General features: G+C 48.0%; 1 protein-coding gene across 6 annotated transcripts in view; it reads left to right on the top strand.

Annotated features, from left to right (window-relative positions):
• The window catches only part of GAPVD1 (GTPase activating protein and VPS9 domains 1), a 49,986-nt gene that overhangs the window by 12,714 nt on the left and 13,307 nt on the right, over positions 1-23,965 (top strand). For 2 of the 6 annotated variants that reach the window (XM_063144539.1, XM_063144536.1), the window contains exons 3-18: positions 576-779; positions 2,991-3,834; positions 6,093-6,179; positions 6,829-6,963; positions 7,102-7,291; positions 11,579-11,739; positions 12,259-12,325; positions 12,680-12,805; positions 14,159-14,332; positions 14,784-14,924; positions 16,722-16,856; positions 17,751-17,870; positions 19,826-19,903; positions 20,018-20,382; positions 22,522-22,609; positions 23,508-23,588. In XM_063144539.1, the coding sequence (XP_063000609.1) occupies positions 595-779; positions 2,991-3,834; positions 6,093-6,179; positions 6,829-6,963; positions 7,102-7,291; positions 11,579-11,739; positions 12,259-12,325; positions 12,680-12,805; positions 14,159-14,332; positions 14,784-14,924; positions 16,722-16,856; positions 17,751-17,870; positions 19,826-19,903; positions 20,018-20,382; positions 22,522-22,609; positions 23,508-23,588 (2,977 nt within the window). In that variant the 5' untranslated portion in view covers positions 576-594. Of the gene's footprint in view, positions 1-575; positions 780-2,990; positions 3,835-6,092; positions 6,180-6,828; positions 6,964-7,101; positions 7,292-8,516; positions 8,598-11,578; positions 11,740-12,258; positions 12,389-12,679; positions 12,806-14,158; positions 14,333-14,783; positions 14,925-16,721; positions 16,857-17,750; positions 17,871-19,825; positions 19,904-20,017; positions 20,383-22,521; positions 22,610-23,507; positions 23,589-23,965 lie in introns of all 6 variants that reach the window. The other 4 variants (XM_063144537.1, XM_063144535.1, XM_063144534.1 and 1 more) reach the window with 3 other exon arrangements.

Raw genomic sequence — 23,965 nt, 5'->3', positions numbered from 1 at the left:
CTTTGTGAAGCATCAAGTTGAATGCACACACACGCATGCACACACACACACACACACACACACACACACTTGCATGCTGTTGCTGTATCAAAATGGAGCTTTTATGAACACTTGTCCAAATTTTTTTGTACGTATGGGTTCAGAAGGCAAATCAAAATATAATTGTTTTGTTTTCAGAGGGTCAGCTTGTATAAAAACAGAAAAGAATCAAGGTTAGGAGATGGCTGTGCCTCAGAAACCTCTACTTTGTGCACATTTTTAGATTGGATTGGTTTAGTTTAATGTATGTACCCTGCTTTCCTTTTAAAATATTAAGTGGCTTACAGTAAAAGCAAACAAACAGTATAATAAAATAATAATCAACAATAGTTTACAACAACGGCAGCAGCACCTCAGCAAAAAGCATTCAAAGCTTGCTTGAAAAGTTATTTTACCCTCTGTCAGAAGATAAATAGAAGGAGCCAAGTAAACCTTCATTGGGTGGGAGTTCCTCCGTTGTGGGGCTGCCACTGAGAAGGCCCTGTGTGTTTGCTTGGGAAAGCTGTAGCTGATCGCATTCTGTTTTTTCTTCGCAGTGAGTAACCCACCTCAGAGATGGTGAAGCTGGACATTCACACGTTGGCTCATCACCTCAAGCAGGAACGGCTCTATGTGAACTCGGAAAAGCAGCTGATCCAGAGACTGAATGCTGAGGTGCTGAAGACGGCTGAAAAGCTGTACCGCACAGCATGGATTTCCAAGCAACAGAGGATTAACTTGGACCGGCTGATCATAACAAGGTAATGGATGGTCCGACAGGGATTGAAATCCTGATCTTTCTTCCCCCGAAATCATAGAGTGGGTCGTACACCAAAGCGCTGCGGAAATGATGCATGCACGTGTTTGGCCTTTTCAGAACTTCTGACCAGGCATTAAGAAAAGGTAGCTTTGAGGTGATCCAGAGGTGCCAGAAAAGGTTGTGGAAGGGTCTTTCCAGGACTGTATTGCTTCAGACTGCATGCCTCAATGCATCCCTAATGTAAAAAGAAAAAAAACTCCTTGCTAACATGTTGGTGAGAGGGTTTTTTAGTCTAGCAACTTCTCTGATGACTTTGTGTTCCATGAACAGGTAGGTATGGACCTGAAAGGATTCCATACCTTGGTTCTCCCCCCTGTCCCCTTGCATATTTGAATTGGGCCAATAGCACATGAGAGAGAGAGAGAGAGAGAGAGAGAGAGAGAGAGAGAGAGAGAGATGTAAACATAGGACTACTTTATAGGGGCCTGATTCACACATAGTGAATGCTAAGCCATGGTATGGTTTATTAAAATCTACCTTGTTGCATGTTGCATGGTTTGTTAACCAGCTATAAACCACAAGTAGAAGCCATGATTTGTTGTTGGCTTACAACATCTGCTTGTTTAAACCATGGCTTATCGTTATGTCTGAAGCTAGAACTCTGTCTTATCCCTGGCTTATTTATACTGCTGTCCACCTTGAAACAGGTGCCTGGCAAGAGCAGCGTGAAAATGGAACTGCATTGAAGGCAGGCAAAATAGGTGGGAGAGAAACTAGAAATAGGAAAAATGAGCCGTGGTTTGTTTGCAAGGTGGTGAAAACAACAAACCATGGTTGATATAAACCATGGTTTAGTGTTATGTGTGAATTGTGTGAGTTGGCTTATCTAGCTTAGTGTTGTTTCCCCTCACTGGCAATAGCTCTCCAGGATTTCAGACGAGGGTCTTTCTTATCCCTGCCTGAAATATGTGACCCTACTGTGCTTTATGAATATGATAGTTAAAACTGGTTAAAAACAACATGACATCAAATACGTTTTAGCCCTTCTTCTGCCCTTCTTGCAAGAATTTAAACTAGAGTGTCTTAAGTTCATGTTCCTCCGACTGTGGGGTCATTGTCACTACTGTAGAATCTGGAAGAAAACATCATAAGAAAACAGTAATTAGAAAAGGGAACAATTTGAAAGAGGTACAGAGAGGGGGGAAAGAAAAGAAAACTTTTTCCTGAAAGCATTAAAAGATTTTAAACCTCGCTCAAGGTGACGTGTGAAAACTAGCTCCTGATTTGAGCATGTGTTCACACAGTTTCTCCCTTTTTCTGTTAAGCAAAACGTTAGTGTCTCATGCGCCTTGGATATGCTAACTGATTGTAAAGACTTAAAGAGGCAACCCCAACCAATCTCTTTTTTAATCCAGTATTCTGGCAAATGAATGCAAAGGCGCTGAGTGGTTTATTAGTAAGCAAGCGGGACTTTAATTAATCGATAATGAAAGAAGATGTTAGCGCCTAGTAGCAAGACCATGTAACGTAGACACATGAGACTTGGCATGTAGATGAAGAGGACCCTCAGGGTTATTCTGTTTCTAGAACACATAAATTAATTAAAATGTGTTCATGTGGTTGGAGTTTTCAGCCACTGGGGCAGATGTCCGTAACCAGCACATAACTTTGCAGTCAATAAAGTTTGAAGTCATTGGAGGTCAAGAGGCACTGGAAATCTTGGACAGACGCCTCCCTTGAAGGGCTATAGGGGTGTGCCGTGGCAGGGGCCGTGCCAGCGGGCGTAGGTTCACTCAGAATGGGCAGGCACGATGTGACTATCACTCTGACAGCTTTGTAACTTGCTTGAAACCATCACTTATGAAATGAAGGGCTATTCCAACCCGTGTGAAGCCTGTTCTGATGGCTCGTACATCAATAAAAATGGAACATTTGGGAGTGTAGGGTAGCCCTCTGGCAAGGAGTGTATTATAGCCCACTGGGAAGACCTAGCTGTGTCTCGGTGGCCCATCTTCATAGACAGGGCTTTGGGTGTCCTATTGTTCAGAGGATCGCGTGCGTGCTTGCATGTCAGGTCACACTCGGTCAAGCTTAGATGATTCTCTTTCCCTTGGTTTTGGCAACGTTCACTGTCGCAAACTTTAAGAACCCAGCGTTTCGGATGTGGTTGTTCCAAATGACTTCCACTGCTTTGTCTGTATTCATTGTTTAGTGCTGAAGCTTCCCCAGCTGAGTGCTGCCAGCATGCCAAGGTCTTGGAGGACACGCAGTTCGTGGATGGATATAAGCAGTTGGGGTTTCAAGAGACGGCCTACGGGGAATTCCTCAACAGGCTGCGCGAGAACCCCCGTCTCATCGCTTCCTGCCTGGTTGCTGGAGAGAAGCTCAACCAGGAGAACACGCAGAGCATCATTCATATGGTCTTTACCTCCATCTACGGCAACTGCATCATGCCGGAAGATGAAAGCTACCTCCTCCAGGTCTTGCGTTACTTGATTGAGTTCGAACTCAAGGAGAGCGATAACCCCAGGCGGCTCCTGCGGAGAGGGACGTGCGCCTTCAGCATCCTCTTCAAGCTCTTTTCCGAGGGGCTGTTCTCAGCCAAGCTCTTCCTCACCGCCACTTTGCACGAGCCCATCATGCAGCTGCTGGTCGAGGACGAAGACCACCTGGAAACTGACCCCAACAAACTGATCGAACGCTTCTCGCCCGCCCAGCAGGAGAAGCTCTTCGGCGAGAAGGGCACCGAAAAGTTCCGGCAAAAAGTCCAGGAGATGGTGGACTCGAACGAGGCCAAGCTGGTGGCCCTGGTGAACAAGTTCATCAGCTACCTCAAGCAGAACACCTACTGCTTCCCGCACAGCTTGCGCTGGATTGTGTCGCAGATGTACAAAACGCTGTCGTGCGTGGACAGGCTGGACGTTGGGGAAGTGAGAGCCATGTGCACCGACCTTCTCTTGACCTGCTTCATTTGCCCGGCAGTGGTCAATCCAGAACAGTACGGGATTATTTCTGATGCCCCGATCAATGAAGTGGCGAGGTTTAACCTGATGCAGGTATAACCTCCTTATTTTATTTATCTGGAGTGTTTTTAGGCTGCTCTTCAGTCAAAAAGGTTCGGCTGCCGTTCACCGTGGAGGAGCCTTGGGGCCGATCCAGGCGAATGCTCTGTGTGTGTGTGTGTGTGTATGTGTATGTGAGTGAGTGAGACATGAGGGACTGAACACGTTTGAAGCGGCAGCGTAGACACGTTGCTGGTAGCTGTATCGCTTTTGGCCCTCATTTGCCCATCTGTGGAATGGGTAGAGTTAAGATTTCAATCTGGAGATGGGGAATATGGAAAAGGCCGGCAGGAGCTTTTTATGCATGGGGGGCGGTGGCTGTTTGGAGGGCAAGAAGGGGAAAAGCCTGCCAGGAACCCTGTTTCTGGCGTCCAAACTTCCACGTTGTGGGGTTGTACAGGACATGCCATGCAGTTGCACATTTTAATTTTGTTTGTTAAAGTCATGCAAGCATTACATCTAAAAATGGCTAAGGCTGAATGAAACTGGTGAAAAAGCTGAACAAATAAATTAATCACACACACCCCTTCCCCAAAAGCAAACCACTGATTTTTAAGGTTTTTTTTTTGCAAACAGCCTAGAGAGCTTCGACTATTGGGCGGTATAGAAATGAAATAAAATAAATAATAATAAAAAATGTATAAACAATTCTACAAGACACCACAACAAGGAATGGGGAGGGAAGAGAGAGAGAGGAAAAATTCTTTCAGCAGCCTCCCCTACCTGGTGGCCTTTCGGCTCATCCCCACTTTAGATAATAAAAGCTGAGATTGTTCTGAATTTATTTATTTATTTATTTATTTATTTATTACATTTTTATACTGCCCAATAGCCGAAGCTCTCTGGGCGGTTCACAAAAATTAAAACCACGAAGAGCATAAAAATACAAAATACAATATAAAAAGCGCAACCCGAATGAAACCACGCAGCAATTAATGTAGGTTAAAATATGAGCTTAAAACAGCAAAGTTTAAATTTAAGTTAAATTAGGTGTTAAAATACTGAGAAAATTTTAAAAAAGGTCTTCAGCTGGTGACGGAAAGGAAACAATGTAGGTGCCAAGCGAATCTACATGTGAGATTTATTGCCAAATGTTCACTCTGCGTTTATGTGAAAACCACACAGAACCCTCTGAGCCTATTCCTTCAGCGTCCATGAAATATACACGGGCTAGTTTATCAAACAACATTCAGATCGTCCAGTGATGGCTCGCTTAGTAGAGCAATAGGTCGTGGAGACATTCCAAGTTCTGAGAACAATATTGAGTAAGAGCAAATAGCAATACAACGTTCCTGCAGCTAAAATGCGAGAGCAGCCAAATAACAAACTCTTCGAGTTGATAGGTGGTGTCACATGTCTTTAGAGGGGTGGTGGTAGAAGCTCTACACAGCACTGCCCTTATACAAATCTATGGTGCGACCACACTTAGAGTACTGTGTATAGTTCCGGTCACCGCACCGAAAAAAAGGATATTATAGAGCTGGGAAAAGTGCAGAAAAGAGGCAACTAAAATGATTAAGGGGCTGGAGCGTCTCCCCTACGAGGGAAGGTGACATCAACTGGGATTGTTTAGCTTGGAGAAGAGGAGGGTAAGGGGAGACACGATAGAGGTGTGCAAAATTATGCATGGTGTGGAGAATGCGGACAGGGAGACATTTCTCTCCCTCTCTCAAAATACTAGAACCCAATGGGGTCATCCCAGGAAGCTGACGGGTGGGAGATCCAGGACAAATAAAAGGAAGGATTTCTTCTCATGGCGCATAGTTACCACAGGATATGGTGATGGCCACCAATCTGGATGGCTTCAAAAGGGGGTTGGATAAGTTCCTGGAGGCAAAGGCTTTCCATGGCTAGTAGCCCTGATGGTTGTGTGCTACCTCCAGTATTCGAGGCAGTAAGCCTGTGTGCACCAGTTGCCGGGGAACATGGGTGGGAGGGTGCTGTTGCACCATGTCCTGTTTTATTGGTCCCTGGCCGACAGCTGGTTGGCCACTGTGTGAACAGAGTGTGGGACCAGATGGACCCTTGGTCTGATCCAGCAGGGCGCTTCTTTTGTCCTTAAGTCCTGTACAAAATACTTTAATTCCTGCGAGGGTTGGGGGGGGAAGAGGCATGCCAAGTTTAAAACTTGGGTGGGCTGAGCACGAATAGTCCTTTTTCACTCCACTTCACTTTGGTGGTGCGTGCGTGTGGTGCTTTCTTATTGTGAGTGGTGGCATCACATCCTGTGTTCGACTGGTTTCCCATCGTAGGTTGGCAGACTTTTGCAGCAGCTGGCCATGACCGGTTCTGAGGAAGGAGACCCCCGCACGAAGAGCAACCTGGCTAAATTCGACAAAGTAAGAACCCAGACTATAACATGTGTATCTCTGTGTATGCTTGACGTTTTCACCCCCTGGGTAACCTTGATGGGATACCCGTGAAAAGACTGTTGGCATGGTCCGGAAAGGGATGTGAGTAAGCACATGGCAACTTCAGGCAATTTGTAGATGGAGGGTTGGATCCGGATTTAAGCTCGATCAACCGTACTGGCAGGAGTGAACTTCCCTGGCCTCCTTCTCACGACAACCCTTCCACCCTCCTGAAAACCCTGCATGGCCCGGAGACCCTGTTGGACGGGGTGAGCTGTGGTGTGTGTGGGAGAGGGGATCCCCCCCAAATTTGGGACCTTCCATGAATGGAGCCCTTCCACTTGTGAAACGTGCCTTCCTCTCGCAGAAGGTAGTTTCTGGATCCATCCCCATAATCTCTCACCACCAGCAGATGTGATTAAAGGCAGATGAATTGCAACACGCTTGCGTTTAAGAAATGAGCTTTGGCAGTTTTCATGTTTCCTTCTTTACCTTCGAAAAATTATTTGCCAGGCCTTCTTGCCTTGCTTTGTGCGTGAAGTTGGAAGTGAAGCTGCCGTCCCTCCATTAGCACCGGACAGGTCTCTCCCTGAGGTGCCTGTATTGAAATGGCTTTCTTGTCCCCCTTTTCTTGCAGGGTTGTGTGGCCGCATTCTTGGACGTCGTCATCAGCGGGAGGGCGGTAGAAACTCCTCCCATGTCCTCCGTTAACCTTTTGGAAGGGCTAAGCAGAACTGTGATTTACATGACATACGGCCAACTCACTGCCCTGGTAAACATCTAAACTCTTGCGGGTTGCCGAAAGAGACAATTCGGGGTGACCATATGTGTTTGTGTGTGAGAGAGGGGGGAGTCTACTTTGCTTTCTACATTTTAGTAATAACTTCTACTGCTTTTTAATAATACCTAGGTCGGCTTTATGCGGAATGTCATGTCCAGTGACCAGCTGAAGGAAGACCGGATGGCTCTGGAAAACCTACTGTTAAACTTACCTCAGAACAAGCCAGGGAAAAGCAGCAGTTTGGAAATGACGCCCTACAACACCCCACAGCTCTCTCCAGCAACCACGCCGGCTAACAAAAAGAATCGTCTGCCTATAGGTGAGAAATTTATTTATTTATTTATTTATTTAAGCATTTTTTAATGCCGCCATTCAGCCAAAAATGGCTCTCACGGCGGCTCACAAAAGTATTTCTTGGCAGTCCCTGCCCACAGGCTCACAATCTAAAAGACATGACACCTTTCCCTTTCGGTTTTCAAATGTGACGGTTCTAGAAACCTTCCCCACCTTGACTTGCGTGCCAATGGCTTGGTTCTCATGTAATGACTAACTATGGGTTAAACAACCCACAATTAGTCAGGGCTGCCCCAGAGCAAATGAACACGCTGCTTGTTTGCCGCTCCCACTTTGAATCCGGTTTCATCATTGTTTGATGTGATGCACGGACCTGGAACTCTGGGTTGTTGAGGGACAAACAACCCAGAATCCTAACCCCAACAACAAACCAATGGGTTCCTGGGTTGTTGATCAAACCGGATGCAAAGTGGGAGGCAGCTCGCTCACTCTCGCACAGCCACGACAATTCATGGGTTAAACAAGCCGTGAATTGTCGTTATGTGTGAGTCGGGCCCATGTCAACCGCATCACGCTGGGCTCTCAACGGCTTCAGACGTGTTGTTTTGTTTCCAAATCCTAAAAAGCAAAAAAGTGTATTATCTCGACTTCCTGTTCCTGATGCTGTATTTGCTTTATAAAAATACTGATTTTTCTGTGGCTGATGGACGGTACAGCCTGTCATAGCAAACCTCCCATTTTTAGAACTGGCCATTAAGAAAATGGCTTTGGTGGTGTGCTCCATTGATCCTATCCCTTTGTATAAGCTCAGGGTTATTTGTACTCTGCACTGAATAATACATAATCAACATTGGTCGATTGCACAAGTTATTCTGCTGCTCAGGGAGAAGGGCAATGGATGACCCGGGGAGCTGGTTTTCTCCCGCCATGTCCACAGGAAATTGTATTCTGCAACCCTTCTCGCGTCTGAGATCTTTCCTGATCTCAGACCCCATGTTTGCAAGTGTGTCTGGTTTCTGGACCAGCCCTATTCTCTGGATTCTCTGCACTTGTGCAGAATTGCAGCTTATAGGCCGCCCTGCTCACAGCCTGAATGGTTGTAAAGCCAGATCTCTTCCAGACTCCAATATTCCCGAGTCGCCCGTTTCTCCAGTGAACTCTGTGCGCATGTATTGATTTTTTACTACTGATCCGTGTTTTCTCTCACCCCACGGCTTGACTTCTGTTTCTGTTTAATGCTATCAACTCAGGACAACAGCTGGCAGCCATCACTGCCTGGGACACATCCGCCACCAACCTGACAGCTCACATAAATCTAGTAACCCCATTTGGTGGGTAACGGGATTCTTCCCTCTTTCCTCCTCATTAATGTCTCTCTACAAGGGCCACGCTTTGCATGCATGTTCACGTCTCCAGCTGCTGTTTTTAGAGACACCTTCTTTGGCTCAATTCAAAAGCTTGGGTCCTGTTTCCTAAAAACTTTGTGTGTGTTTCTCGATAGCTAGAGAATCGTACCGTTGGAGTTAGTGCATGATAAACTCTGCCTCTAAGCCTTGTTTTTGGTTCTATAATTGCTGCAAGAGGAGAAAAAAGAAGGCTGGATGGGGGCATTGGGTTGGTACTCTGGAATTCTGAGTGGATGTGGAATGTTCGTCTACAATCTCATGCATTCCCCAGTGCCAAGAGTGAGTAACATACAGCTCATGAACCAGTACTGCCCACTGTAACCCTCCTCGTGCCTTTTTTAAAAACCCAAAATGGAGGGTCCCCGGACCTGACCAAAGTTGCCTATTCCCTACACAAGTCAGGCTGTCGCGATTAACACCCACCCACCCACCCAATTTCAGCTCCTTGTGTAGCATCAGGGGCAAATTCACGGAGCAGCTGTCCTGGTGGCACGTTTTCTTCACCTGGGAAGAAACATTATTTATATTTATTATAGGTTTAGCTTGCCCAATGACAAAATATCCCCTGGGTGGGTTACGTGATAGAAGAATAAAAACAGTTCACAATGGTGTGTGTGTGTGTGTGTGTGTGTGTGTGTGAATAATCAGCAGAGGAAATACAATAAAAAGATATATTTTGCGAACCGCCCAGACAGCTTTGGCTGTTGGGCGGTATAGAAATGTAATATATATATATATATATATATATATATATATGTGTGCAGCCATTCCAGCAAATTTGTACTGTGAAGTCTGGATTCTAAAATGCCTGGGCTGGGAAGATAACTGTGTGGGCCCCAGGCAGGCCTCCTTAGGGAGGGTGTTCCATAATAATCTTTTAGCTACCTCATTTGGTGGGGGTAGCCAGAGAAGGATCTCCAAGGTGACCTAAGGGTCTGGGCACGTACATATCCATTTATACCACTTGTATGACCAGATTTTTCTCTTCCCACTTTATTTTCAATGGCAGCCAGTTCTCCGGACGTTTATTTAGAGAAGTGTAGGATCCACTTTTTAACTTATAAAGAACTTCTCAAAACAGACTCCTTTGGATAAAGCTGTTTAACTTCTCTGTTGCAATGACCAGCTGTGCTTTCGGCCAGTTTGTACAGTTGGCAAACTCAAGTGAACAATTTTTTCCTGGGTTGTACCACTTTAGGCTACAGATGGATGGGGTTGGATAGGTGAACAAACTCCCTACACCTAGAAAACTAGCATGTGGAGGAGGGGTTCAGCCTGTTGTATGTTACCTTTCTACATACGGGGATTTTTCTCACAGGGGGCCCAGTCCAAGGGTGGGCAGAGGTGGGTGGGAGGTACCACTTAATTCCGCTGATCTGTGTAAACTGGCTTTTAGTTGCTCTAAGCTGCAAGTTTTGGAGAGCTACCATTCTCTGGGAAGTCCAGCAATAATGCATTGCGCTTGAAATTTCATAGTATGTTTTGTTCTGTTACGTACTCAGAAGTCTGCCTAAACAAGACCAGCTCTGTGGGTTTCTCTGTGTGTGTGTCTATGTGTAAAGCATTTTATGTTCCATTCCAACTTTGCTCATTTGTCCTCTTATGCATCACGATTTGGTGAAAAGAGCTTCTTTATTTTAATGCGGCTCAAAAGTCTCTATCCCCCCCACCCCCCCGGCAAGAACTTTTAGGCTTGGCTGTTAGGGGCTCAGTACATTCCCTTGTGTGCATTTAGATACTATCCAGGGCCCTTATTCTTTTAACGCTGTGGTTTTGGCAGTGGAGTTGTTCAAACAGCAGCACCTGAACGGCTGCCAGAATCACTGTTCTTTCCCTTGCCATGAAAGGAACAGCCTTGTCTCCCTCGTGCCGCTGCTACAGTTGACATAAGAAATAGCGCAAGTTGTAAAGGCATATTGGCCACTTTATTGCTTATATCTAGGGATGGGTTTAGTAATAATATCGGGGAGCCGGCTGGTGACTCCACGAAAGACGTCCAAGCCCACCTTCCCGTTTTCTGGGTGTTCCTGAGGGTTTTCTCTCTACTGGTTGTCCTCCAGTAATCCAGCAGATTCTGGGGAAATGCTTTTCCATCCACCATGAGGCAGGTTCAGTATCTTGAGGAACCTGTGGCCCTCCAGATACTGCTGGACTTCAGCCCTTATCAGTGCCGGCGGGCATGGCCAAAGATGGGAGGTGTAGTCCAAGAACCGCTGGAAAGGAAAGAGAGAGTCCCTCCACCTCTTTACTCAAAGAAAAGTAGATTTTTTCCCCCCTTGGAGCTACTCTTTCTCCTGCCTGTGTTGGAGATGGTTAATAGTAAGAAAAGTTAGGAAGTGGTTCGATGTCTTTTACTGCTTCTGCTCCTCAGATGACAGCCGTGTTGCAGAATTAGGACGATAAAGCAGTGTAGACCTTAGGTGCAGATAATAAAATAAATTCATGCTATTAAGCGATAATGACGCATGGGAGTGTGTCGCCTAGAGGGGATTTTAGCAAGTGTATTTTCTCTTGTCCCTGCAGCACTGAGATGTGACAGGCCTCACTGGGCAACTTTCTTTCTTCTGCCCAATTCGTGCCTAACGCTCCTGGCCCTCGGACCTTCATCAGGTCTGTAAGACATAGGAACTAGTGTGCTCAGTGGCCTGTAGCCAGAGAGAATGTGTGCAGTGAAGGATTTCCCATGCCTCTTCTTGGAGAAGCATGGTGCGCTAGATACTTGCGGTCTTACGTACTTTCACAGTGGCATAGCGCCCGTTTAGCACAGCCCCGCCTCATCCTTTTTGCCTGTATGCATGTGCTACACACTTCGCCCTAGAGTGTGCGTTTGGCTCCGCTTTAACAATGCAAAAGAACGTCAAGAATCCTCTATAAAACAATGATTGCTTTTTAAAAAAATGTTCCAGCTACCCGTAGCAAGAGCCGTTCGAATATTCAAGTGGACCAGCACACGGACCACGAAGGACTCTCTCAGGAGACGATACAAGAAGTTCAGCCGGAAGAGGTCTTGGTTATTTCTCTTGGGACCGGACCCCAAATTACTCCTGGAATGATGTCAGAAAATGAGGTATGGGACCGTGTGGCTGTTTTAAGCCTGTGTGGCTGGAAGCAGTTCTCTGTCACACAGGCCGTTGCCTCTAGCACAGAGGCTGCTGTGGAATTCTGTATCACAGCCACAAGTGGGAGGAGACGCGTGTGGGTCGCGACTGGTGGGCCTGGCTGCGCAGGCAAGCCTCCTGTTGGATCCTGCCCTTTGTCTGCTCCGGCAAACCAATGGTTGTGTTCTCAGGAAGTAGGCGCCTTGAGTAGGCCAGCGATCATTTCTGTATTCAGTACAACGCCTTCTCATCACTGAGACTCTTTAAGTAAATGCTACGAAGTACCGCCGTCACGCCTCCCCGGCAACTCGAGGATTCATTTCTCCATCTTTCTCCCCTGTACTCCTGATCCGTTTGGGGTTTGATTGTAGATGCAGGCTGTAAAGGAATTACGATTTGTAGTCAATGTTTCTCAGCTGCCATTTGGGGAAAAGCACACGCGCTGATTTGTTTTCCTCTCTTACTTTCTCTGCCCCCTGCCCTACTAGGTTTTAAACATGCAGCTTGCTGATGGAGGGCAAGGAGATGTCCCTGTCGATGAAACCAAACTCCACGGTAAACCTGATAAAACCTTGCGCTTTTCCCTCTGCAGTGATAATCTGGAAGGCATATCTGAAGGTGAAGGGTCGCTTTAGTTTCTTGTCTGTGAGACAGTGTTTTGAAACAGGAGCTTCTGTTCCTTTTTGCTGGCGTGTTTTTTTCATGGCCGCTGTTGTAAAAGTTGTGATAGCCGCTCATTCCATCGGCCAGTACGTGTTGAAAACGACTTAGCGTGCATCTCTGTGTGTGTGTGTGCGTGTACGTGTGTGCTCTCCTTTGCCTAGTGACTTCTGCTCTTCCCTGAATTTCCTTTCTCGCGCTCTTCCCGCTGGGCGATCAAACTAGAACGGCGCAATCTCTTTCTGACAGGCCCTTCAAACCGCTCTAATTCTGTCTCGTCGCTGGATTTGGAAGGGGAATCCGTGTCGGAGCTAGGCGCAGGCCCTTCAGGAAGCAATGGCGTGGAAGCACTGCAGCTGTTGGAGCATGAGCAAGGTCAGTGCTGGAGGGGGAAAGGTCAGTGCTGAGGGGGAAAGGCTTCCCAAGGACGATGGCCTCTTGAAGCGGCTGAAATCAGGACGCAATCCTACGGAGATGGTTGGCACCCCCCCCCGATGTCGGAAGCTGCCGAGTATCCTAATAATAAAAATAATAAAATTTATTTCTTACCCGCCTCTCCCTTTGGATCGAGGCGGGGAACAACATTAGAACAGGAATCAACACATCTTAAAAATTCTTGCTTTTACATTGATCTGGGTAGGCCTGCCAGAAAAGGCTAGTCTTTAAAGCTGCCTTAAGAGAGTTAATTTTACGAATCTCCTCCGGCAGGCCGTTCCACAATCTGGGGGCGACAGAAGAAAAGGTCCTCTGGGAAACTGATGTCAGCCTAGTTTTAGCTGACTGAAGTAAGTTCACCCCAGAGGAACTGAGTGTGTGGGGCGGACTGAGTGGGAGAAGGCGATCCCGCAGGTAGCCTGGACCCAAACCATGTAGGGCTTTAAAGGTAACGACCAACACTTTGTACTTTGCCAGGAAACTAATTGGCAGCCAGTGGAGTGATTTTAATGTTGGGGTAATATGCTCACCCCTAGACGTACCGGTGACCAACCTGGCTGCCATATTTTGAACTAGTTGAAGTTTCCGAACTAGGTACAATGGTAACCCTATGTAGAGCGCATTGCAGAAGTCAAGCCTTGGGGTTACCAGCACGTGCACAACCGTCTTTAGGTCTTCTGACTCTAGGAAGGGGCGCAGCTGGCGTATCAGCCGAAGCTGATAGTAGGCACTCCTGGCTGTCGCATCCATCTGGGCTGTCATTTGGAGCGACGGATCCAGGAGCACCCCCAAGCTGCGAACACAGTCTTTCATGGGGAGTGTAGCCCCATCCAGAACTGGCTGACACACCTCCAAACCTAGATCAGAGCCCTTGACAGCAAGCACCTCTGTTTCGTCTGGATTCAGCTTCAGTTTGTTTTTCCTCATCCAGCCCATTGCCGCCTCCAAGCATTCACTCAGAGGAGACACACTATCCTTAGCTGATGCTGTTATTGAAGGCATAGAGAAATATATTTGGGTGTCATCAGCCTCCATGCTCTGGCCGCCCTGCATTTCCACTAAATGGGCTGTTTCATCTGTCTACTGCGGAACTTCCGAGTGGGAGGGAAGGAGGCTGGGGGAAGCGTAGAAAACTGGGTAAGGCAGCTTTCCCGATCTCATCGCTCTGTGCCCCTGGGATCGCCCCCCTTTCCCTGACCTCCCCACACGCACACGCAAAACAAATATGCACACACCCCTGAACAAGGACGTAAGGATGGGCGGCGTTTTAATCGAAGTCGTCTCTTGTGACAGCCACGACTCAGGACAACCTCGACGACAAACTCCGCAAATTCGAGATTCGCGACATGATGGGGCTGACAGAGGACCGGGACATCTCGGAAACCGTGAGCGAGACTTGGAGCACCGATGTCCTCGGAAGCGACTTCGATCCAAATATCGACGAGGACCGTTTGCAGGAGATTGCGGGTAGCCGATCCTCTCGTTGAAGCGACGAAAAGCCACAGGGCTTTCTGTGAAGTGGGTGGGTGGGGCTGCATCTTGTCTCTGGGTTTTGAAAGTTGCCGGCGTGCTTTAAGGCGGGGGCCAGCAACGTCGTGCTCCCCAGCACTCCTGGGTATGTCCTAGAGGACTTTGTGGTGATGCCTGCAGGCACGTTTTAAGCTGGGAAAAACATCCCCGCAGACCAAAAACGGTTTCCTACCCCTGTTTTCAAGTCTGGCTCACATTTGCCTTCAGCCTGTCCGGACCTGAACCCTCAATCTACAGGTTTTAATATCTCAGGATATATAAGCCTCTCTTTGTTGCCTTTGCAGGCATAAACGCATTTCGGTTCTTGAAGCCGGGAGCGGTGGAAGGAGAGCTGTGGTTCCCTTTGGCTACCTGCGTGCTTTTGACCATCTCGGGGTTGCTTCCGCAGGTGCTGCTGCAGAGAATATGCTGGGGACTTTGCTTTGCTTGCCCGGCTCAGGATCGGTCCTCTTCGACCCCTGCACGGGTTCTACCATTTCCGAAACCACGAGTGAAGCTTGGAGTGTTGAAGTGTTACCAAGCGATTCAGGTTAGAATCAAGGTCGCAGGTTTTCTGCATCTGTCCTGCACGCAGGGTTGGAGTTGTGAAAGAACCCAGCCCTCTTGAATCTATTGCATGTCCAACAAGGCCTTCTTTAGACTTCTCCCACGCTTACATTTTTTGGCCCTTGTCTCTTATATTCTTGCCCGTGACCCCTAATTCTTCAGTTCCACCATCCTCAGCCTCTGTAGGTGACTGGGTTCGGACGACACGATAACCAGCGGTGGGTTAAATAGTCAACAGTGGGTTATTGAGTCGTCTGTCGGGACTTTTCACACCACGGTTGGTTATTCGGCCGAATTAACCGACGCAGATAACCAACGCTGTGCAGAGTTGATTATTTGAACAACCGTTGGTTATCGTGTCATGGGTTGGGCACTGTTGACTATTTCGTCGCACACGGTTGGTCAGCGACCAAAGCGGCGGATACCACTGTAGTCCATCCAGCAAAACTCACAATGGCGGGATACCAGTGGGAAGACTGGGGTGGGGGAGAGAGGGCGGGGGATGTGTCAATCAAGCACAGAGTTGACTATTATTCAACTCCACGCTGGCCTTAATCCACACAACGGTTGATTATGGTCATGTCGTGTGGGAAGTACCCCCTTGATAATCAACCATGGAGTTGACTATTAGCCCACCATTGACTATTGTGTTGTCCGAACACAGATGCTCTCTTGCTCCCTCGACCGTCTCCCCATGTTCCTCCTTGTGCCTGGATCTCTCTCTCTCTCTCTCTCTCTGAACGCCTGCATGGTCCCAACTCCGGGTTGCATCTGGACCCATTGTCGCTCCTGGATAGTCAGCTGCTGAGGCTAAGCGCACCTTTCCTCAGCTTTGGACAGTGACCCGGCTGCGCCCCTTCTTGGAGAAGGTGGATCTGGCCACGGTGATCTATGCCTTAGCCATCTCCTGTTTAGATTACTGCAGTGGGCTCTCCGTGGGGCTGTCCTTGAAGAGCGTTCAGAAAATCGCAGCCAGATGGCTTTCTGGTGTGAGCTTTGTAGGCCTTATTGGGTCAGTTTTAAATCCACTGCACTGGCTCCCAGTTTTTCCCCAGGCCCAATTCAAGGTGCTGTTTCTTTCCTAAACAGCTTGGGACCAGCGTGTCCAAAAGACCGAATCCTCCTGTAGGAATCTGACTGTAATTGGGTTGGCTCCCTCATTATTTGGCCTTTAGTTATTTGCTAAACACAAAACTGTTCTCCCATGGTTAAGAACGTCAGACCGAGGGTCCATCTAGTCCAGCACTCTGTTTGCACAGTGGCCAACCAGCCATCGGCCAGGGACGATAAAGCGGTACATGGTGCAACAGCACCTTCCCACCCATGTTCCCCAGCAACCGGTGCACACAGGCTTACTGCCTCTGATACTGAAGATAGCACACAACCATCAGGGCTAGTAGCCATGGATAGCCTTCGCCTCCAGTTATTGACCCAACCCCCTTTTAAAGCCATCCAAATGGGTGGCCATCCCTCCATCTTGTGGCAATGAGTTCCACAACTTTACTCTGCGCTGTGTGCAGAAGCCCTTTCTTTTATTTGTCCTGGTTTCACCGGTTAATGCTGCTCTTGATTTGAAAAGGCCTCCCGGCTTTATTGGACCATATGTGCTTCACAAGTTTTGTTTGGATTTTATTTTTCATATGATTGTATTGTAAATTGCCTTGAGGGGAGGAACAATTCATCTGGGCATGGTTTTAAGTTACGAGAACTCGGTATCAAGGCGGTGAGCTGTGTGTTGTGTTCCTCTCTCTCCCTCTGCCTTCCCCAAATCTTTCTTTAGAAGCCCCGGACCTAAAACAGGAGGAAAGGCTGCAGGAGCTGGAGAGCTGCTCGGGCGTCGGGAGCACCTCTGACGACACGGAAGTCAGGGAGGTCAGCTCTCGCCCCAGTACGCCAGGCCTCAGCGTTGTATCAGGTGAGTCCGGTTTCCAGGGAAAAAGATGATCAGGGGTCTGGAAACGAAGCCCTATAAAGAGAGACTGAGAGAACTGGGCCTGTTTAGCCTGGAGAAGAGAAGATGGAGGGGAGACATGAGAGCACTTTTCAAATACTTAAAAGGTTGTCACACAGAGGAGGGCCAGGATCTCTTCTCGGTCATCCCAGACTGCAGAATACAAAATAATGGGCTCCAGTGACAGAAAGCCAGATTCCAGCTGGACATCAGGAAAAACTTTCTGACTGTTAGAGCAGTACGACAGTGGAACCAAAGACTTACGGAGGTGGTGGGCTCTCCCACCCTAGAGGCCTTCAAGAGGCAGCTGGACAGCCCTCTGTCAGGGATTATTATTATTATTATTATTATTATTATTTATTTATATAGCACCATCAATGTACATGGTGCTGTACAGAGTAAAACAGTAAATAGCAAGACCCTGCCGCATAGGGTGGATTCCTGCATTGAGGAGGGGATTGGACTTGATGGCCTTAGAGGCCCCTTCCAACTCTACTATTCTATGACTCTGTGATTCATCAGATGAAGCTGCCTCTTATGCTGAGGAACCTGGGTTGATGTGAGATACATGGCAGCATTGAAAAGCTGGTGAATGTTTTGGAAACGAGGCATGTGTGCGTATTCCCTGCTTTGTCCCGGCATTAACAGTCAACGCAAGTTGAGATGCGTGGGCACTTAACGCTTATGCTATCTCAATTGTGTTGGATGTTAATGAAGTATAAAGCAATTCATAATAAATTATTTCACATTGAACACCCACCTCTGCTCTGTACAATCAGTAAAGAAAACGGTAGCAAACGCCCGCAGGCCCGGCGCGGTGCCGTCCCTCTCAATGAGATCTTTATTGCTCTCCGCAAGGTATCAGTGCAACTTCTGAAGACATCCCCAACAAGATCGAAGACCTGCGGTCTGAGTGCAGCTCTGACTTTGGTGGGAAAGATTCAGTAACCAGCCCTGATATGGATGAAACCGCTCACGGTAAGAGGAGGCATGACCAAGTCACGGTGGGTTTGTCAGCGCCTTGAATATCTAACCCAGCCTTCCCCATACCTGGAGCTCACCAGGTATATTTAACCATAACCCCTATAACACACACACACCCCCCGCTGCTAGCTATACTGTCTGGGGAGTGTTTGTCTAACACAGCCTTTCTCAACCTGGGGCGCTCCAGATGTGTTGGACTGCATCTCCCAGAATGCTCCCAGAATGCCCCAGCCAGCAGCGTAGTAGTAATAATAATGCAGATAGAGGTGAAGTGTAGAAAAGCCACTGAGTGTAGACCCTCTCCAAGCTTGTACCCCCCCCCCCCCCAGATTTCTCCTTTGTGCAGAATCCTAGACCACCTCCTCCTACAAACAGACATAACATTCTGGCCAGGTGGACCGGCTTTTTCTTCTTCTTTGTCCTCTCCACCCACCAACCACCTCTAAGCGTAGGAAGTAGATTCTGGGTAAGGCGTATATGTGCTAGAAAAGGGCATTAGTTACAGGGGTTTTTGGTAACACTCTTTGGATGGTTTTTGCTTTCAGGCTTGAAGCCCAACTTGGCTAGGCAATTCTGGGACACTCCCGCCCCGAGGGGTCAGGCTTTCTATTACAGCTCATTCAGTCTCTACTTGACTGCCCTCCTCCTCCTCCTTATTCTTCCTCCTCCTCCTCCTTCTTCTTATTCTTCCTCCTCCTCCTTCTTCCTCCTCCTCCTTCTTCCTCCTCCTCCTCCTCCTCCTTCTTCTACTTCTTCTTCCTACTTCTCCTCCTCCTTTTTATTCTTCCTCCTCTTCCTCCTCCTTCTTCTTCCTCCTCCTCCTCCTTCCATCTCCTCCTCCTCCTCCTTTTTACTTGCTTATGTAATGGACCTGGCTTAACACAGATTGAAAGTAGCCCTTAGCTTGGTTGATACAGCAAAGCCTTCAAGAAAACCGATACAGCTGTCAGAGTTGGACACCGTTTGCCCGCCCTGTCTGAACGCAGCCACGCCCACTGGTACCCCACGGCACGGCCCCTGCCGTGGTGCACCACATAACCCCCTGAGGGAGGGGTCTGCCTGCTCCATTTTGGGGGGTGGGTGGGTGCTGCCCTACAGCCTAGGGGGACGGGAGCGCAGGTGAAGATCTCTGCATTGATTCTACAGCTATGCACTGGTTAGGGCAGTCTGCCACCTCGTGACTGACAGGGGTACTGCAGACTTCAAGCACAGACACATTTGAATGAATTAAAATTAACACATTTAAAAAACCAAATAATCCAAGTTTCACGCCTCTAGGGTCCCCCGTATGTCAAGTTCCAGGTATCTTTCACTGTCTTAGAGCTATGGCTCTTGATAGGTAGAAACACACCACCCTCTTTCATTACTATAGATTACAATATTTCGATCCTGCCTTCCGGCTCTAGAATTAAGTCCCCCCCACAAGGAGGCCAATAGTTTCAATGAAGAAAAAGCAAACCTATATAAGAATACAGATGGCAAATATTAAACGAGTGAGCAGCAAAGCCAAAAGGCAAAGGGGTGGAACCAGGAGTTGTGTGTCCGAAAGGATTCATTATTGCCGACGCGTTTCAGAATAAATCGAGTCTGAAACACGTCGGCAATAATAAATCCTTTCGGACACACAACTCTTGGTTCCACCCCTTTGCCTTTTGGCCTTGTTGCTCACTCGTTATCTGGGGTTTCCTTTCTCTTTCGGCAAATATTAAAGAGCAGTCGGCCTCCTAGCCACTGAAACAACTTGTGGATTTCGTTGGGAGGTGGGTCTACCTTTTGAATTGGGTTCCTCAAGGCCCACAGGACTACTGAAATGTTTGGGGATGCGCGCCGGGTGTGCTGGACGAGGCGCCTCTGGGAATTTCCGAGCCCGAGGGGGTTCTAGGACTCTCCGTGCCGCCTCTTCGCAAAGACGCCCGTGCCGCTATCTGAGCCGCTTCTCCGTATTTCAGGTGCCAGCCAGCTGACCTCTCCCCCTTCTCAGGTGGACTCCTTGCTTGCCATGTTCGACCCCTTGTCTTCTCATGAAGGTAATCTCGCAGAGTGTGGGCCGCTCCCTGCACGGCTGCCACCCCCCCCACCCCCCCGAGTGTTTCATTTCACCTCCAGCGGCGGCATGACCCTAACGCCGGCCTCTTCTCCAGCAGTGGTGAGGCCTAAGGTGCACTACGCGAGGCCTTCGCACCCCCCGCCGGATCCCCCGATCCTGGAAGGGGCCCTGGGAGGCAACGACGCGCGGCTGCCCAACTTCGGCTCCCACACCGCCACCCTCCTCGACGCCGAGGCGTTCAAGCAGCGCTACTCCTATCCCGAAAGGCTCGTCCGGAGCAGGAGCTCCGACATCGTGTCATCAGCTCGGAGGCCAATGAGCGACCCCGGTTGGAACAGGAGAGCCGGCAATGAGGACCGGGACCTTGCTGCGCCTGGCGTAGGCGTGGGGGGAGCCGCTTTGAGTATGGCCCCACAGTCCTCTTCCTCTTCTCCGAGCAAAGATTTCTGCAGAGGAGAGGTAAGGCACGCCGGGTCTCTTCAGGGCAGCTTTCTCAAATAAGTACAGCTGAATTGTGCATCAGTTTGGAGTCGGCTGCGTTTCTAAAAAGTCTGGCGCTTTGGGCCTCTATCGCGGCGAGGCTTGGGATGTCACCAGGGCCAAGTCTCTCGAGTGAGCCACAGAGGCTTGCATGTCACAGTTCCGTAGGAGATCAGCAAAGCCGCAGGATATGGTGTTGGCTGAAGAATTCTGCTTCCTAAGAATCTCCGTTTTGTTTTTTTAAATCAAGCTTCTAACCCATATAAAGCTACCTATCATAGAATCACAGAATAGTGGAGTTGGAAGGGGCCTATAAGGCCATTGAGTCCAACCCCCTCCCCCCCCCCCCGTTCAGTGCAGGAATCCACCCTAAAGCATCCCTGACAGATGGCTGTCCAGCTGCCTCTTGAAGGCCTCGAGTGTGGGAGACCCCACCACCTCCCTAGGTAACTGGTTCCATTGTCGTACTGCTCTAACAGTCAGGAAGTTTTTCCTGATGTCCAGCCGGAATCTGGCTTCCTGTCACTTGAGCTCATTATTCCGTGTCCTGCACTCTGGGAGGATCGAGAAGAGATCCTGGCCCTCCTCTGTGGGACAACCTTTCAAGTATTTGAAGAGTGCTACCATGCCTCTCCTCAATCTTCCCTTCTCCAGGCTAAACATGCCCGGTTCTTTCAGTCCCTCCTCATAGGGCTTTGTTTCCAGACCCCTGATCATCCTGGCTGCCCTCCTCTGAACCCCCTCCAGCTTGTCTGCCTCCTTCTTGAAGTGCGTTGCCCAGAACTGGACGCAATACTCAAGATGAGGCCTAACCAAGATGAAGCCTTTGAACATGTGCGGGCAGTGTGGGTCTTCAAGCCACTTCAGTTCCTCACCCCCCTTTCAAATCAAACTGCACTATGCAAAATAAGAGGATGCACACATTTGCAGGTTTTAACACCAGGCACAGTATTCAGCTTTCCTTGTCTCAGCGTTCTGTGGGTTGTTGTTTTTTGTAGCGCAAGGTACACACGGCCCTCCTCTTAATCCGCCAGGTTGTCCCTATAGGGAGAGGAGGAAGCTACTGTTGCTGTGGAAAGATGAGGCAGGGTTGCCTTTCCCTTCCAGCCCTTTTTCCATCCTTCTTTCTGGGTGAGCTGATGGGAAAGAGAAAGGCCACCATCATCCCTTTAGACCTGCATAGAAATCTGTAGAGCAGCCCACTATCATGTAATTATTTTCAGTATTGGGAGGGGAGGGGGGGGCGCTGTCTCTCACAAAATTTAGGATGCTTGATCGCTTTTGTGCTGGACATGTTCCTAGAGTTGCAAACACAGCACAGTTTGAAGAAGCAAAGAAGCAGACAACTCCCCTGTTTAAAACAGCTCCGTTGGCTTCCAGTCTGTTTCCGGGCACAATTCAAGGTGCTGGTTACGACCTATAAAGCCCTATATGGCTCGGGTCCAGGTTATCCGAAAGACCGTATTCACCCTTATGAGCCTGCCCATGCTTTGAGATCTTCTGGAGAAGCCCTTCTTTCAGTCCCACCATCTTCACAGGCCCGCCTGGTGGGAACATGGGACAGGGCCTTCTCGGTGGCTGCTCCAGTGCTCTGGAACTCTCTTCCCAGGGAAGCTAGGCTGGCTCCCTCCTTGATGGGCTTTCGGAAGCAGGCGAAAACTTTTTTGTTCAAGCAGGCCTTTGGAGAATAATCTGGCCCTCCGTCTATGTTAAGAACTTGTAAAGTTTATGTTTTAATATTGTATTTTTTAAAAGTCATTTATTGTATATATTTTTTTCATAGGTTTAAAAATGTATATGTTTTAAATTTTGTAAGGCCGCCTTGAGGCCCAGTACTGGGCAAAAAGCAGGATACAAATAAATATAATAATAATAATAACAACAACCAGAGGCCGGGCCAGACTTAAGTTAGTTAAGCTTCCTTGGGAACTTTCGGTGCAATTAATTTTATTTGTGTCTACTCAGAAGTCGGCCCCATTGAATTCATTGAGTTCGTTAACTTAGACTGCAATTCTATACACGCTTTAACCCCACTGAATTCCACGGGAGTTCTGAGTAGACACGCATAGGATTCCACTGTTAAGTTTGGATCTAACCCGGCGTGTTTCTCCTCAACAGGCCGAGGACCGGAAGGACAGCGATGATGAGAAATCTGACCGGAACAAACCATGGTGGAGGAAGCGTTTTGTTTCAGCGATGCCCAAAGGTGACGTTTTATATATCTCGATCTTCTTACTTCAGTTAGTGTGAGTTAGTTGAAATTCTTTTATCACGCCCTTTGGAAAAAAAATAATAACATCATGGACTCTGATGGACTGGCAGAAAAATGTTCAAGGATTTTATCTATGCAGGAGGAGAGTTTGGCCTTTGAACAGCGGAATCCCATGCTGTGCGTCAAACCGTATTTGAACCTCCCCTCCTGTTTTAAAAGCAGCTTGCTGTATTCAGGAGGGCCCCTCAAAGCCCCCCTGGGTGCACGGAGGGGACAACGTGAGCAGTTATTTCAGTAATAACAACGTAAAGTCACTTGAGACCCTAGTCCTGCTGGTTTGTTCAGTTCAAATATGGTAATCTGAGAAGTTTTGAACACCTAAAGCTTCCGTAGAGGGTTATCTGGGTGGGGGGAAACGCTTCATTTAGAAGCTGATGCCAAAGAAGGTGGGGTTGGGGTTTCAGGAATGCAGAAAGCAATCTTTACTATTTGTATAAACTTTGGACTTGCATGTGTTTTGGGGTTTGAGAAAACCTACCCTGGATATCTGCTACAGTAGCTGGAAGTTGGGGGGTGGAATGCAAGGCAGCAGCAAACTGAGTAAACAAGTGTCCAAACAGCTGAGTTTTGTAATACCTGCATACCTGCCCATTTTTGATACTTGTATAAACTCCTCCAGTTATTTTATCTTAATTTGGTTGAGCGACTTTGAAAAGTGATTTTTCCTCCCAGCGTTGCATAAAACATACATACACCCGGCTCTTTAAATCCCGGGCTCCTGCTTTCTTCCGTTATGGTGAGGTGTGTCCCTTTTGTAGTAACTGAGCTGTCAGGAAATTCCTGTTTTGAATTCAGATATGCTGAAACGTGCCTTTTCCCTCTGAATTCCCAGCTCCAATCGCGTTTAGAAAAAAAGAAAAACAAGACAAGGACAAAGACGACTTTGTGCCCGATAGATATGGCTCGCTTCAAGGTCTGTAGTTTATTCTGACTGCTGCCATCCCACCTGAACATATTTAGACCCTGAGTTGGTTTCCAGGTTTCTCATTGAATCAGATTTGACTAGTCAGACAGTTTTATAACACTGTTTACTAAAACAACATGTAAATGAAACCCTCGAGGGCTTTAACAATATCGATCAGGGATACAGAATAGGATCTATCTATCTTTGTCACCTGAAAACAGCTTGGGGCCAATTGGTAGAAATCAAATAGTAAAAGCTCTTTTTGTATTGAATCACTCTGGAATGGGTAGTTTGTGTGAGTGAGAGAGAGATGCCCCCTGCAAAGAGCGAAATTGCATGTTAGGGATAACTCTGATAAACCAGACTTGAATTTAACCATCTGCCCA

The sequence above is a fragment of the Elgaria multicarinata genome, chromosome 19, assembly GCF_023053635.1.
Source record: "Elgaria multicarinata webbii isolate HBS135686 ecotype San Diego chromosome 19, rElgMul1.1.pri, whole genome shotgun sequence".
Classification (NCBI taxonomy): Eukaryota; Metazoa; Chordata; class Lepidosauria; order Squamata; family Anguidae; genus Elgaria; species Elgaria multicarinata.
This window is presented reverse-complemented; position numbering and strand designations above follow the sequence as displayed.